Source organism: Montipora capricornis, chromosome 14 (assembly GCF_036669925.1).
Source record: "Montipora capricornis isolate CH-2021 chromosome 14, ASM3666992v2, whole genome shotgun sequence".
Taxonomy (NCBI): domain Eukaryota; kingdom Metazoa; phylum Cnidaria; class Anthozoa; order Scleractinia; family Acroporidae; genus Montipora; species Montipora capricornis.
The window spans coordinates 2,295,532-2,312,500 of NC_090896.1; the positions used below are offsets into that span (position 1 = coordinate 2,295,532).

At 38.5% G+C, this 16,969-nt stretch overlaps 1 protein-coding gene and 1 long non-coding RNA gene across 3 annotated transcripts in view; one reads left to right on the plus strand and one right to left on the minus strand.

Moving 5' to 3' along the window:
- The first annotated feature begins 25 nt into the window (after positions 1–25).
- LOC138033220 (adhesion G protein-coupled receptor E3-like) overlaps positions 26–16,969 on the plus strand; it is a 26,522-nt gene continuing 9,578 nt past the window's right edge. Inside the window, exons 1-16 of one of the 2 annotated variants that reach the window (XM_068880985.1) lie at positions 26–1,252; positions 4,512–4,698; positions 4,958–5,139; positions 6,313–6,908; positions 7,863–7,922; positions 8,338–8,509; positions 8,792–8,920; positions 9,213–9,282; positions 9,444–9,558; positions 10,045–10,097; positions 11,025–11,151; positions 11,651–11,757; positions 12,689–12,785; positions 13,540–13,690; positions 15,716–15,800; positions 15,886–15,952. In XM_068880985.1, coding sequence (XP_068737086.1) covers positions 1,189–1,252; positions 4,512–4,698; positions 4,958–5,139; positions 6,313–6,908; positions 7,863–7,922; positions 8,338–8,509; positions 8,792–8,920; positions 9,213–9,282; positions 9,444–9,558; positions 10,045–10,097; positions 11,025–11,151; positions 11,651–11,757; positions 12,689–12,785; positions 13,540–13,690; positions 15,716–15,800; positions 15,886–15,952 — 2,262 coding nt within the window. In that variant the 5' untranslated portion in view covers positions 26–1,188. The remainder of the gene's footprint in view (positions 1,253–4,511; positions 4,699–4,957; positions 5,140–6,312; positions 6,909–7,862; positions 7,923–8,337; positions 8,510–8,791; positions 8,921–9,212; positions 9,283–9,443; positions 9,559–10,044; positions 10,098–11,024; positions 11,152–11,650; positions 11,758–12,688; positions 12,786–13,539; positions 13,691–15,715; positions 15,801–15,885; positions 15,953–16,969) is intronic. The other variant, XM_068880986.1, reaches the window with a different exon arrangement.
- Positions 16,510–16,969, minus strand: part of LOC138033234 (uncharacterized) — a 2,675-nt gene continuing 2,215 nt past the window's right edge. Inside the window, exon 2 of the long non-coding RNA XR_011128597.1 lies at positions 16,510–16,969. This exon is cut by the window's right edge and continues 1,075 nt beyond it. This is a non-coding gene — a long non-coding RNA (uncharacterized lncRNA).

Genomic DNA, 16,969 nt, shown 5'->3' on the forward strand with positions numbered 1-16,969 from the left:
CGTCTAATTTGTTTTCGCTTTCGGAAGATAATGAAACCTTTGAACTTTCCAAACATTTGGAAAACCGCTAAATTTCTACCATAATGCTTTTACTGTTGTCCTTTTGTGAAGGTAAAGTGAATTCTAAGTGGGCTGAAACCATACCGTTGCCATAACAGATGTTGCACTAAAATTTCACGTTACGTCATCACCGCCATTTTTGTGGACGAAAACAAAAGATCTCTCATTAGCTCCTATCAGTGTTCGTCCACCAGCGATTGCATATTGCAGCATTGTTATCTGCGTCTCTAGAGATTGGTTGCAAAAGTTAGAAGCACCGTCAAGCTGGTTGGATTCTATACCATAAAAAAAACCGCACTTTAATGGCAAGCGACAATTACGAAGCGGTCTGTTGTCGTATTTAAATTAAGGACTAAACGATACGGAAATTTCAAACTATTTTAATTTACATATTGGCTTCATTTTCCAACAAGATAGAGGTTGATGCAAAATTACTCGCTAATGCCGGGAATTCAAGCTATGAATAAGAATTAATGTCCTAACTTAAAGTATATCTGGCTCAAGACAAAAAAGACCACAATTTGATAAATTGGCCACACTGCCATATGCAACATTACCTAAAGAGTTTCCAGCACCTGCCGAGGTTTTCTTCGTTCAGCAGCAATAAAAAGGGGCTAAGATTGAACAAAAGATGTTCAGTGGCCAGATACAAAAATAAACAAACATAAAGAAACATTGACAAGCAAATTCTTCATCTCAAGTGACTCATATACACTAAGCAAACAAAACAAGTTACATTTCCGTAATTAACTACATCAACCAACCATCGTCTTTGAATTGGTTGGAAACTGGTTCCTGCTTCAGAAACATGATTGAAAAGTCAGTATTTATCACAACCTGTCTGGGTTGACCAATCAGCCATTGCCGCTACATTTATGCTATGTCACTAATCAAGAGTTCCTCGTTCGACAGGTGACACGAAACCCACGCCTGTTTCAAACAACTCAAGACGAGTCAACAAAAACTGTCGACGCTCTGAAGAAAAAATATACTATTGAAACCAGACCCTTGAGCTTTCGAACCACTGAAGGTTCGAAAGTTCGATCATAGCTCACACTAGAAAAACGTTAGTCAGGGTGATCCCTGAAATGTTTTCATCGTGATATTACCACTGCATGGTTTGAAGTCATGACGATTCTCCGCAACAATCGCTTGGCAAGCTACTGTTTCTTAGTCGTAGTTCTTCTGGTTGGTGAGTATGAATGCCAAGGTGCATCTATTCCGTATTATAGTTTGTTGTCCTCCTCGAAACAATTCCCGTCTTCATTTCAACGTCAAGCACCCTGCGAACTGTCTCTTGTTCACAGAGGAGATAAATGGAAGCACTTCTTGCAAGGGAAGATTTAACAAATAAAAAAGCCTGGCCTGCGATCTGTTCGGTGTAAAAAAAAGAAAGCGGATAGAGCACGAAAGAGGTGTACATTTAAGGGACAGTCTACGTGTACTCTTGAATGTACTTCTTGAATGGTCTACCCGCTTTCTAAGTGCTTTACAAAAGAACAGATCACCTGCAGGCTTCTTTATTTGTTTTAAAACATTTTTGTTTTAAATTTCATCACGTATTCGGCTAAAACTTTAGGAAAACTATATTTTTCAAATCCTCTCATAAAGCACGCGGTTTTGATCATTCTGAGCGCGCGATAAATCCCAACTTTATTATAAAGCATATATAGATGGAGAAGACATAAAAAAGCAATTAAGATTCGTTGATGGCTTCCATTTCAAGGGAAATAAGGAATACCTTCCACCTTTTTGTGGGTCCGCTTTTTAGAAGATCACAAATGACTTTTATAACGTGTCAAAAGCATAAAAAGACAAAATGTAGCACATAAGTGGCAGGTGTTTTACTTGTGTTTTCTTAATACCATATCTTAAAATCAGTGGTTTATTCATGGCGGCCTTAAGCCGGTGATACACGGTTCAACATTTCTTGATCAACAAATGTTGCAGCTGTTGTTCAACAAATGTTGAATAGCGTGCCTTATGTTGAACGTTGAAATATGCCATTCAACACGTTGAGCGTTGGTGAACGATGTTGAACGAAAATAGAGACGAGCTCTATTCCGTTCAATATGTCTGTGCAACATTGTCCAAGACAACTTGGGCAAGAAATATTGGAAGATGTTGAACCCTGTGTCAACGGCTTTACGATTTACGACGGCAGCATAAAAGAGAATACAACTAATACCACTAAGCAATCGCTTTCGATGAGGAAAATTGTGCAGAACTCTACAGCCACAGTTGAAGATGTATTTCGAATGTGCCTCTCAAGTGTTGAATTAAAAGGAGGACCCCCTACCGTAGTAACTTTAACTGGCTCCAATCGTAAAACCACATACCTTACCAAATCAATGCCTGATTAGTTTGATTAGCTCATAGAAAGTTGATCGAAGTGGAACAACTACGAAAACGCTCGTAAACGTTCAGTTTACAATTTAAAATGACCAGTTTCAACACTTAAAAAAGAAACCGTTTCGTTGTTATTAGAAGGATTGACACTACAACACTTTGCCACTTAACAGCAATGTTATGGAACCATATCAAACACCTGTTATTGCGGAAAAAGATTGGGTCATTTTTGTGACATAAAAAGTTACCGTGGCAACAGGAAAGCCCTGCAAAAACACCCCATACTTTGGCTTTAGCTGCTGATATCTCAAAAACCAACTCGGTGACTCCCATTTTTTATTCCTGAAATGTAATTAGCATGCCATAATGAAACTTTATGTAAAGTTTTAAAAATTCTGTGGAGCGGATTCAGAGCAACCTTAAATAACTCAAAATTTAAGGTAGCTATGAATCCTCTCCACAGAAATTTTTAAAAACTGGGGTCACCGAGTTCGTTTTTCAGATATGAGCAACTAAAGCCAAAATATAGGGTGCTTTTTCAAGGCTTTCCTGTTGCCATGGTAACTTGTTAGGTCACAAAAATTACTGCATCTCGTTCAGCAATACTTGATGTTTCACATGGTATCATAACATTGCTGTTAAGTGATCTTTGACTAGTGAGGAGGGTGAGTGGACACCCAGCAGCATTAAAAACAAAAGCTGTCAAAGAGCGGAAGAGCTCATATGAGCCAACGCACATCCACCAAATCGCTGAAGGAGTTGCGCCCTCAGATCGGTTTCATAGCCATCGACAAGATGAGAAAAAAACAACAACAACAAAAAAACCAAGATTTTACGTGATAAAGTGTTGTAGTATCAATCCTTGTAATAACAAGGTCTCTTGAAAGTGTTGAATCTGGTTTGAGTCACCTTAAATACACTTGTTTTAAAATTACAACAGACAAAAACAACAGTTTTGTTTCATCTTGCGCGGGGAACTGAGCTAAGAGAAATAGTATACAAAAATTTGGTTTTATCAACGGAGTTGATAATGTAAATTGGCCACCGTACAGAGATTCTAAAAGCTGACGTTTCGAGCGTTAGCCCTTCGTCAGAGCGAATCGGATCGAAGGGCTAACGCTCGAAACGTCAGCTTTTAGAATCTCTGTACGGTGGCCAATTTACATTATCAACTCCGTTGATAAAACCAAATTTTTGTATACTACTTCCCCACCGACGCAGCACCACAGTTTCTTTAGAAACTACTCCTTCATTAAGAGAAATAGTGTTCCTTACAAAAATTCAAGAACATTAATAGTGTCTTGAAAATAGACGTTCCAAGCTGCAAGCAAAATGGCAAACGTTTTCAAAGTGTATTTCGTTGCCTGGAGCAAATATCAACAAGTCAACCAAAGTCGTAAACTGGAAAGAAGTGGAAATCCCTGATATTCACGGACAGATTAAGCATCGCATTTACGCGAAACGACAAACGCGAAAGAGTGGGCTGCTGCTTGTCATAAAAACACGAAAATAATGTTATTCTGACTCAACTCTCTCCTTTGCAAAGTTACTTAATACTTGCTTGCTGCCAGTGGATAGCGCTATCCACCGGGTAAATCACTATCCACTGGATAACGCAATTGGTTTGGCTATGACTTATCCACTGGATAATGATTTTTCCGTCGGATAGCGGTATCCATAGTTTGAACAACTGGGGCTGGAACTAAGAAAGGTGAAAACAGCGACATCGTCATCATTATCAACAACCACATCCGCCATTACATCATAGTCATCATCACCACCAATTTAATCAAAACGGTAGTCATCGTTACCGTTGTCGTTGTCATCATCACCACCATCTCTATCATCATCGTCATCGTCATCGTCATCGTCATCGTCATCGTTATCGTCATCATCATCATCGTAGTCGTCATCATCATCATCATTATCGCTATCGTCATCGTAGTAGTCGCCGTCATCATCATCATAGTCGCAGACCGATTCTTCGTCTTCATGGTCAGTCCCCGTCGTCCCTTTCCAATCGATGTCACCATTCTTGTAGTTACAATCACCGTTCCTGACTTTATTTCATGTTTAAGATGCTCTTCGCTTCTTTTCATCAGATCTGCAACCGAGTGACTCTACAACATATCAACCAAGTGACAAGAAAGAGAAAGGTAATAGGCTATCAGGGAAGTGCGAGCCTCCCACACGATTGGCAAGGATCAGTCATAAATATCTCGTCACTGAAGTCTGCAACACACTAAATAATGGTGGTCACATAGGAAACCAATTCTGGACTGCGCTAAGGTGACGTTTATATTCCTCATTTACATTTACGATTATTTACAGACGAGCAACAAAAAATTGACTGGGATTCTGCTAAAGGTGAAATGCACAGTATGACCAAGTATCAACGACTCCGCTGTAAAGTTTGTAAACTAACTTTGAAAAAAAGTTAGTCAATAAAATCACAGCCGGTGACCGGCCGATGATATCATGTTTCGGTTAAGAAATCAGTTGCACTAATTATTTGACGGTGACGAAATTCCAAATTTTCTATGTTTAGGTTGAAAAATGGTAAGTTCTACTGGAAGAAAAATTCGGCAGTCCTTGCAGAGGTTGATCCATACATTGATGGCTTAAAGAATGGCCTAGGAAAAGGGGAATACTGCTTTTATGTTAACAAGACTGAAGAGGTAATGGTTCCCGAAAAATGTAACAAAGAACATTATTACATCTGCGAACAAGGTAAGTCGACATTTAGAAATGGAGCCTAAAGTAAGTAGTGATTTGGCTGAAGGACCAAAAAAGAAATTAAAGTGCACCTAGACTCAACTATTTTTCGCCTACAATATTGATCTCCAGACCGAAAGTAAACATGTTTAACGATTCTTAGCTCAAAATTTCGCTTTTTATCTGCCTGGCAAGACGGGCAAAGTTATTAGTAATTTGGACCCATGACCGTGATGAGAGAGGCATGGGTCTATTCTCAATTTTTACGTCACAAACTGTTTTGCAATGCAAAATTTCTTTGAAAATAGGAATGCAAAGCAGTTTGTGACGTCAAATCGAGAGTAGACCCATGCCTCTCACATCAAGGTCGTGGGTCCAAATTACTGCTAGTTCTGCCAAGTTTACGTGGCTTGCACGGCACAGAAAAAGCGAAATTCTGGGTAACAAAGGTGACATATGTCAGGCCTTTCGTTTGAGGCGGGAGGCCGGACATTTTGTCCGGTTGTTTACCATTTCACGTCCGGTACTTTGACGCTATAAATTTGAAGATTTGTGCGCTTCTTCTTTCTTTTTTATGGACTTGGGTATCTCAGGAAGGCATGGGTTGAAGAAACACAAGACAATCGCCTAATAGCTCCTTGAAACTACCAAGAAGTCACATCGCCTTATTTTGCTTACTAAATGGAATAATCGATCTGATGGCATTTTGTTCACGCGATAAGTTATTTGGATTTTTGTTCTGAACCTACTTAAATCAATACAGGAAAAGACTGTTATGTTTCAAAGAAATGAAGAAATAAAGGAAGGGAGGTGTTTACAACAAAAAGGATCGTGGCAAATCTAAAGGTGCTGAAGATTCGCACACTGCCACGACACATTTTGTGACCACAAAAAAAAACAGAGAAAACCTTAATAAAACAGACACTGACTTTGAAAACCATTTTCCAATAACGTACTCCCAGGTGCTAATGCCGAATGGGAAAATCTCTTGCATATTAAACTAGAATTCGACCCACAACTAATCACCATCTTCTTCCCGAAAAATGACCCATACCAAATAAGCCAAACATCGCTACTGAACGAAGCGTTTAGGAAATTAGAATAAGGGGTCGAAAGATTTCAACTCTGAGCAGACTATCTCGTCCCTTTCTCACATGATAACAGCCCATAATTTCCCTTCTGCCTTAGATACATCCACCGTGATTAACACAGTTTTTGAGTCTCCAATGACGACGACTTTGGGAAAATCAACGTCCACAAGAAGTTCTAGATTAATCGTAATAAACGACGTGCAAATGACAATAACATTGCCAGAACAAAGAAAGAAGACAACAACAACATCATCATCATCTTTTTATTCTTCTTTACCACAATCTTCGCCAAGGTTCTTTTCAATATCATCATCGGAAGTCGTGTCATCATCTCATTCTTTGTCATCGCCGCTATTACCACAGTCAGTTCTACGATCATCACCATCAACACCGACACCTATCACAACAACAAAGACGAAGACCACCTCGGAAACGACAACGGCGGCATCAACAGCCAAACCTTCCACGGTGACATCAGCAACAACAAGCACTACTAAAGAAACGACATGGTCTGTACAATCCTTGTCAAGCCATTCATTTTCCAGAGCATCCTCGTCATGTTTCTCTGCATCCAAAGCTGCGAGTAGCGTAGAGGAGACATTCAATGGATCTACGTCAGGTTCAGACCCACTTAACAACAACGCTTGCCGCGAAATTAGTGGTACACACAAGAAACAATCTGCTAAAACCAAGGTAGGGTATTCCATTCAGTAATTTGCCGCATCAGCTTCAGAACCAAGATATAAAAATATATCGACTCTTAAACGCTAATGCATGCGTTATGCAAAGTTATACTGCAACTATTAATCAGAGAATTCAACAAGTGCAGCCACTTGATGGCCGTGAGAGTAAACACATTGTAACATTATAATATCTTTGATGTCTGAATGCAGGATTCTGATTTTTCGCTCTTTCTTTTCGCCCTTTGCCAAGGCAATAGTTCATCATTCCAATATTCTTTATATTTTAATTACTTTAGACAGCACGTTAAACGTGAAACGTTCTGTCTACGAGTTGTCAAGGTCTGTCACTTTTTTCCGTCTTCAAATGAAATGCTCTTAGTGTTTATACCCCTTATCAATGATTCAATACGTACAACGAGAGGTCCTCTCACTTCGCTTAAATTAATTGCTTCTTCGTTTTGCCTTTTCCTTTTTACTTGACCGTTTCTAATTATTTCAGACAATGGTTCCCTCCGAAGGATTAGAAAATAGGTAAATTAATACCCTGCTCACACAGTTGCTAAATCTAAAGGTCCACAGTGTTTTAGCTAAAAAAAAAACCGAGGAACTAGCCTGGAGAATAATTTGCTAGTATCGTCAAACACCCAGAAAACGTCATAGAATCGTAAAGGTTAATTAGTCAGTAAGGCTGACAGTATTTTATGTCAGGAAGCAGCTCCAGCCGAGCATACAGTTCGCGCGATGAAACCATTCATAACGTGACACTTTTTCCATTTTCTGGAAGGCGTTTGATGTTTCTGACAAAAAGCAGTTCGGAAGGTGAAAGTAGTTAATGTCTGTAACCTATCTGCAACTCAATTTCGTCCATTTCTTGAAAATCGTCTGATAAGTACTTTCGACAGAAAGAAACTCGAAAAGTGCTGAAGTGAATAACAGGTTTATCTTTAATTTGATTTCTTTGCAGTTGTACTGTTTCATGGAGTTGATAGAAGCTCTAAGTGTCACGGACAAAGACTCTTTGAAAGTAAGGGTGGATGATTATCTTGTCGGTCAATAGCGCTGAGCTGTTTTGTCCCCTTTGTTGAACTGTTCTCGTATTTTGCAAGAACAGCAGTTTCTCCGTCTCCTTTTACAACTCACAAATACCGATTTAGCTATCGTATCATTTGTATGTAATTAATTGTACATGTACGGAGAAATTATAAGCAGTCTGATTGGTTGTGCTGGCTTTTTGTCACTAGTGGAAAATGTCGTTTGAAAAACCAAAACCCACAAATGACGTTGAAAGGCGAGTTAATTATAATTCCTGTAGAAGAAATTCCTCTTAACGAGCTCAATTCATTTATCAGTGAATTAAGCGTAACAGTAACGAAGAAAACAAGAAAAAAATCACATTTTGTCAATGCTTTTCACTCACTTTTGAGTCATCTGGTTTCCAGACTGCGATCAATATGACGAGCCAGCTTTTCAGAGCCTTGAAAACAGATCGTGACGAAGAGAATGACATCAATGTGCTTGTAGCTACACGGCAGTTGGAATCGTTTGCACTTAAGTATGGCAAGATTCACTATAAGCAAGATGAACAAATAGTCGTTACAAAGGAAGATTTTGGTGAGTAACAGCTATGACAGCCCAAGGTCACAGTTTATGTTAAACAGGTTCATTTTCTATTCACAGCAGACAATGTCACTGGGATACTCCCACATGAGGTCATATCAAAACATACTTCAATCTAGCTATTCTGCATGCTACTCCTTTAATTAAGTATAGCCGCAAAGGTAATAAAATCCTCCCCGGAAGAGACTTTTTCTGTCTCGATCTCAACCCGCAAATACATCCCTAGTGTGTGCCAATCCAATTTGACTGAATAAAAAATCATCTGCTACCTTACAGCTATCAAAGTCCAGAAAGTTCCCATGAATCAAAAAGACAAAATCATTTTTGCTCTGAATGAGACGGAATTCCCAACCGACGAAGGATGGGCGAGCATTTTTCTACCATTAGGGGCGTTCGAAGGAAAAGGTAGGGTGTACCTTTGCTACATTTTATTGCTCATTATCATCGGCATTTTTTTTATAATTTGGCATTCACTGCAGAACCAGAACGACAAGCAATCACAACGAGTCACCTCCTAAAGCAATATTCGCCACTAACGGAGGATGCCTGGAAAACTTTAGTTAGCCAATCAATGTAGGCTTGAAAGAAATTAGCAAAATACAAATAAAAGGAAGTAAAACTTCTTTTCACAGAACATATGATGTCATTCCTTTGAAAATAACTAAAAATTTCTTGTTATTTATTGACTGCCCTGTAGAAGCTGTCGCTGTATTTATTGTTTATAATGAGATGTCGCTATGGTTTCCAGAAAAGAAACAAGTAGACAGGTAGGCTCAAGGTTTCAGGGCAGCATAATATTAACAGTACATCCCTTATTTATTACTCATCTACTTGCTTCTGTAGAAACTCTTACTTTAACTCAGCGTTACAAATATGTCATTAAACTCAAACAATACAAACTATTTTACTCTCCAACCTTTTCTTTTAGCAGTAATATGGTAACAAACGCCAGAATTTGGAGCAGAATAATCTCTGGAAGAATAGACCCGAACCCAACTGGTATCCTTAAGGAAAACGTCACTATCCTTTTCAGTGACTATAGTGTATGTTCAATTCGCATAAGTATGCACTACAATTTCTCACTTCGTGTTGTACTTGTTGTTTTGTTCTTGTCTCAGTCTAAATTTCCTCGTTTCCATATTTCGTATTGCTTTCTTATCTTAGCCGTTTCAATATTTGTTGATTTATTGTTTGCTATTTGCTTTTTTTTTGTTTTTGCTCTACTTCATGATTGATTATATCGATTGATTAGCTGACTGACTCACTGACTCATCGACTAACGAGACCGATACCTCCCTTTGGAGAGTAAGGCGCAATAAAGATTTACTGTTTACTGTTTACTGACTGATTCACTGACTGACTCACTGACTCACTGACTCACTGACTGATGCATTGAGGGACATGACCCATGGAGAGATTACAACACTGACAAAGGTCAACCTCACTGCGTTGGTTTTCAGCACTATTCCAGTTTCGCGGTAAAATGAAAGTCTTGTCTGAGTTTGTGGCTTTTTGCCTTAAATCTTCAGGTGGTAAAGGACGAAGTTGGACCACATTGCGTTTTTTGGAACTTTTCTTACAAGTAAGACCAACAAAACCACCGATAGAATCTGAAAATTTGTTGCAAAGTCAGCTAGAACAGGTGGTTATCACTTGTCCGAATTTCATATAGGACACATGTCGAAAGTAATTACGCGATAGCAACTGCTACGCTTGGTGATTGGTTTAAAAGTCTCGCGCCTGTTTATCAAGCAATGAGAAGGAAAACCAAATGCGACTTGCTCGTGCGATTTAACCGCGCTTTGAGCAAGTTACATGGAATTGCTCAGTACGAATTTGGATTGGTTCATTGCGCTGTCTTCACCTGCTGTGATTGGTCAAAGTAATTACTTTGGTAAAGAGCCTTTCCACTCACGTGACCAGCAGCAATTCTCGAAGGATTAGTTTGATACACCATCATGGCCGCCACTTCTTTGTTTTGGAACACCAACATCGCCGCCGTGACGTCATGTGAACACGCTTTATTGTTTTATGACATTCAATTGAAAACCGCTGTAATCCATCATAAGGAAAAACAAAAATGTTTCATTTATGTATCACATTTCGTTCGATTTTCTTCGTTAAAATGTCTTGAATTACAAAAACAACCTGTGAACACGGACGCCCTTAATGGTGAGGTTTCATACTTAGCCACAAACCTTTTTTGTGTCGGTTCTATATCCGACTTACAAATTCCGAGATTTTGGAAATGTGATACAACACTACCACAAGGCACTCGTCTTGTAACGATCATTTATCAATCTACGCAGTGTAAGCCCAAAGAGAGACTTTTTTCCCATCCGAGAAAGGGATGACTTTCTGTGAATAACATTATACCTATACTCAAGCTTTGAGCTTCTTACAGACACTAAAAAGACTGAGTGTGTAATAATGTAGGAAGCAAGGAATTGCTACCACTCAAAAAAACACGTTTCAGGTTCTTTAGATGAAAGTCTTTTTCATATCGCAGGTCTAAACTGAGCGGGGCTTGGTCAAACAAAGGGTGCTCATTGATGGAAAATTTTGGCAGGCAAATCCTTTGCTCTTGTAATCATCTAACTAACTTTGCTGTTTTGATGGAAGTCACGGAAAGTAAGGTATTTTAAATCTTAAAGTCGTACACGCGTTAAAATATTTTCATGGTAGACGGAAGTGCTTTGAATATCCATGTATAACGTTATCAAGATAATCAGGACATCACTCCTTAAAAACCCTATACATCAGTAATAACATGTATCTTAATTGCGTTCGATTGAAGGAGAACACGTCCTAATTTTGTTCAGCTTGGGTGATTGTGTGGTCTTGCCAAAAGGAATACAGAGTTTGCTCTGTAAAGGACACCAAAATAGCCGCCCCGAAGATTCTTTTGTTGTTTGCAAGGACACCTTCGCGTGAATTCTCGCACGCGTATTGATCTCGATCTGATGACAGTCTCTTTTTGTCACATGCTTAGTTTTCTAGCTTGGAACCCTACGGAAACACAGGCTAAGCGACTGTCGAACGCACTACAATAATCCGAGATTGCCACAAGTCATTTAGCTATAAACATAGCGAGCAAAACCAGACGATGAAATCCAGATCTTTTCTCTCTCCAAGGAAATTTCATCAGGACACAGAAAAGCACTAGAAACGATTACTTATATAGGTTGCGCATTGTCACTTGCTGGAGAATTGATGACGATAATAGCTTATTGCATCATCACGTAAGTTGGCGATTTTGTTTTGACGACAACCCCTGACTAGAGCTCGTTGTTTACACTGACAAAGTACTTGACCAGTCACCTTCCAACCCAACAATTAACAAGGCAACGACTGTATATACCTTGGTGAGATGAGCACAAATAGTCTGTGACCCACATGACAGCTTAGCACACGAGACTAACTTTTCGTAAGAACCCGCACTACCATGACACTTCACGGCCAATAACATCATGATTTACTTGACAGACAACCAGTAATATCACTATTCTGTTGAGAAATCAGCTGACACACCAGAGTATTCATACGATGGACCGTTAACGGATTGTCAGATTTTGAGATTGAAGGTCAGGGTCAACCAATCACTCTTTACAGTCTTCACAGACAATAACACCATGTTTCATGTTTCAGACAACCAATAGTCCATATTCGTATTCTCGGTATTGGACTGGAACTAGCTTGCAATGAAGGCTAATGCGGGGGAATGTTTTCAAATGCAAATACTTTCTAATATATTCCCCCGCATTAGCCTCCATTGCAAGCTAGTTCCAGTCCAATACCGAAAATACGAATATGGTCTCTTAGCCAGTATCAAAAATACCATAATACCCTTTGTTTTTCCCTCCAAAATTTTGCATAAGCATTGTTTCCAGTTTCTCTTTGGACCATTGCAAGTCCCAAGTGAAAATAAAAACAATACTTATGCAAATTTTTGGAGGGACAAGCAAGGAATATTATGGTATTTTTGATACTGGCTAATACCACCACGTTTCTGCTTTGTAATAAGCTCAGAGGGCAAACTGTTTTTACGATCTAATGAGAACGCCCCGGTTGATGAAACGCGAGTCACCTGGAACAGCATTACCTATTGCTCCTTACCTGAGGAATTTATCCTCATGTTCTTCATTAACTTTGCTTTTTTTTTTCTCCTTTCAGGAAGCAAGAAGCAGCCCAAATTCGCCTTAACCTTGTCACTGCCTTGGCTGTCGCACAAATTGCTTTTCTTTCTGGAATTAATGCAACAGAAGAAATGGTCAGCCATAAAGAAACTCTTCCTCTTTCTTTAATATTTCATTCCCTTGTTTTCTTTCTCCTCTTTGTCCCTCATTCACTGAATTCACCACGCATTTTTATCGCAGTCAAGTGACCAACTAAAGAGGTTACACATCCAGCTGAGATTAGTTGAACCAAACTTGAACGGACCGGAATCAAACACGGGAATCGCCGGAAGCCATGATGGAGCAGCACACCGATTTAACTGATCAGAGTTCTAATTTACCCGCTTCACTGGAGATAATTGTTTCAGTTACTGGAGAGGAACCCCTTTCTGTGGGGGGATTCTTATACAGCATTATAGTCACGACACAAGGGTTGCTTGTGTACTGATGATTCTTCCTTCAAAGAACTTGAAATTAACTGAACTAAGCTTGAACGGACGGGACTCGAATCCATGATCACGTGGTCGAGCCGCACACTTTAACAGGATCAGAGTTCGAGCCATGTTGCAGATGGTTGATGGCCCCATAAGAAATAGATAGAGATTAAACATATCTAAGAGGATTAGCCCACAATACCCTCCGGGCACATTTCTCTCCCCTACAATTAATGCCCTTCAACTCTTTTCTTGCGACACACCACTTTCTCCTGTTATTCGTTTTGCTACTCGTCTCTAAAAATAAAGTACATCCAACACTGTACTTTCGGTTTCCATGACCCAGCCTCAACTATTTCCACCGTTCATCGAAGCGCAATAATCACGAGCATCACTAATTTTTTTTTTCTCACAGGTTGTGTGTGTCTTTGTAGCAGCAGTAATTCATTACTTTTACCTCGCTGGATTTGCTTGGATGTTATTTGAAGGCGTCTATTTATACTTGTTGATTTGCAAAGTATTTAACACCCTTATACGGATGTGGCTCTTCTATGCAGTTGCCTGGGGTAGGTTAAACACAAATGGTGTTTTAGGAGTAAAACTGATCGACTTATCTTCTGATTCCAACAAATATAAAGGTCTGCAACTTCAAGGTTCACTCAAATTGTAGTTCAGAATGATACCTTCGCATATATTTGAGTCGCAAGCGAATTCAGTTTATCTATTCGTGTTTTGCATGCTAGAGAAAGATGATTCATTAATGCAATGTCACCCACTCGGGTAAGTCAAAATGTTAGCGCATATTAACTGACTCCAACAGAAACCCTTCCCGAATCTACCGTATAGGAAAGGCAAGAAACTGCTGTGTAAAACTTAGAATATTTTTCCACAGTTGTTTTACAAGATATCAAGTAGTGACTGTAGCGCAGTGCGAATTTTTACTATGAACTTCAGTAAGGCCTTCGATTTTGTGAACCATACTATTTTGTCTCCTACACTGAAACAGCTACCCCTCAATCCGTACATTATCAATTCGTATCAGAGTTTCCCCTATGCAAGACAACAACGTGTTGTTAGCTATAATTTTTTAGGACATTGGAAATCTTTCAATAGAGGAAACACACAAAGTAGTGTAAGCGCACCGTATCTTTTTAATATATTTTTGAATGACTTGCAGATTTTCTTTAATGGTTGCCCTGTTCTTTTTAAATATGCCGAGGATTCCACTATAGTTTCGCCTATCACTAGGAACCGCGACCCGTCTGCCGACTTAGTAGGACAGTTCTTAACCTGGTGTAAAGACAATAAAATGGTCTGCAACCCTTGTAAATGTAAAGAGCTGGTTGTTAGAAAGAACACTCACAATGTACTCTACTCTCCAATTAACAACATTCCTCAATGTAATAGCTTCGTTTTGCTAGGAGTAACTCTACAGAGTGACGGGAAATTTAATGAGCATGTAAGAACCAAGCTTGTCAAAGCCAACAAGTGTTTACATGTCCTACTATCACTAAGAAAACTAAGAAAGGAGCACTAATCTCAGGCAGAGATAGATCACCTTTTTATATCTATTGTTTTACCTAATTTTAGTTATGCGGAGTCCGATCTGACGGTTATACACATTTTTTTAGACCGATGCCATAAACGCCGCTTCATTTCATTTCCATATTTTATCAAGAACCTTTTAAATAAACAAGACCGAAACATTTTAAATAAATTAATATCAACGGATTACCACCCACTGAAAGATATCATTCCTGTCCAGAAGACTTATGTACATAATCTTAGGAAAAACGGCTGCGCACGCCCGAAAATTAATACAGAGCGTTTTATGCACACCTTTGTAAATAGGTCGATTTTTAAGCTCCATTTATTGTAATGACATACTTTTATAAAAATGTAGATAGTTTTTATCTTTCGTATTATTGTAACATAAGATATGTAGTTTTATCTGTTGATGAAATAAAGACTCATTATTGTTATTATTATTATTATTATTATTTCGAATTAGATGTTGGTTTCTAATAGATTTAACAATAAAATTGATGATGATTATAAAACTTTTACTTGACGTTTCGACGCTCTCAAGCGTCATTTTCAAGAGTTGTAAAGTAACTGTTACTTGGCAGTTTGAATAAATAATGTAACTCCCACGAGAAAATGTACAATCGTACACACGTTTCTAGTGTTCTGTTGTCTTACCATGACTCCCACGAGGATTTGCTAACATTATTTATTCAAACTGCCAAGTAACAGTTACTTTACAACTCTTAAAAATGACGCTTGAGAGCGTCGAAACGTCAAGTAAAAGTTTTATAATCATCATCAATTTTATTGTTAAATCTATTATTATTATTATTATTATTATTATTATTATTATTATTATTATTATTTTTTTTTTTTTTTTTTTTATATCACGCTTGCAAATCTACAAAAGCTTTCGATAAAGGTCATTCCTTAAAGGAACGATTTAAGGCTTTTACCAGGGACTAGTTCGTAGTAACGAAGGACGGGAAATTTCATTGAATTAATTTGTATGTTCATCGATTATTTATATTATCAATTTTAACATCTATAAACCTTCACCAAAGGTCTCCCTGGTGTTATTGTGGCGCTGGCAGTTGTGCTCGCCTCGTTGCAAGATGCTGGTGTTCGCAACTATGTTGACGGAGAGTTGTAAGTACATTCTTAAACTTCACAATTTAGCGGAGAAACCTTGACTATTGTACAAACCTTGATCTTCCTCTTCTTCTCATTGTAGCTGCTGGGTTTCTCGTAAAAATAACCTTATTTGGACTTTTGTGACACCTGTCATTGCTGTGTGTCTGGTAAGAATTCTCTATCTTCCTTTTCACCCCAAATTTCTTTGTGTATGCATTCACGGTTAGACTATTTCGTAATTGCTACGCACGAAATTTTCTATTTTTCCTGTTCGTTTGCGACTGCTTCGGTTTCGCCGAAAATAGGGACCTTTAGATTCTAGGACGAGGACGAGAACGAGTACGAGTTTTGACTGCTAGTTTTTAGAGAACGTACTTAGAAAATTTATAACCCGTACGATTAACCTTACTCTTTGTTAGCAGAATAGGTTGCTCAGTTATTCTTATTGCTGTTACCTGGGCCTTTTTGCTGATCGAAAAATGCCAAAACTGCTACCCTGTTGTTGACTTGTTTTGACACGACGACACTTTTGCACAACCTCGTACCAAAATGACGACGGCATCACGTTTTTCCCGCCAAAATGACGCTGGCTTGCGCCCACTCACTGTTGTCTTATGAAAACATCTCGAACTCGTAGCCGTTCTCGTCCTAGAATCTAAAGCTCTCTAATATGTTCCCAAGGGCGAAATAAACGGAATGAATACAATACCGATGAATCTGAATGCAACAAGAGGCTCTAAGTAGCCTTTACTCATGCGCTGCCAGGTTATTTGTACTTTTGTTGACAGTTTAATAATAATAATAATAATAATAATAATAATAATAATCACAATAATAATAACAATAATAACTTTATTGTACACCACAAAAAAGGTACAGTATATAGGTGTTACAAGAATCTATTTGAGAGAAGTTGCTATTTATCATGTGAGTTCATTGGCCTATACTTCTCATCTTTATTTGAAAGAGTCTGTTTTTTAAGATGGGTCCACAGACCTGTACTTTTCAAAACAATTTGAAGGAAGTTCTTATTTTTTCTCTGGGTCCATTGGGCTGTAAATTTCTCTCCTCTTTCTTCCAGTTTGCTGCAATTTCTGAAGTAGATAATTTATGCTTTCTTATTATTTGTTTCCTTTCTATATTTGAATGCAACCTCATAGTTTGCTTCACAATTAAATTTACTT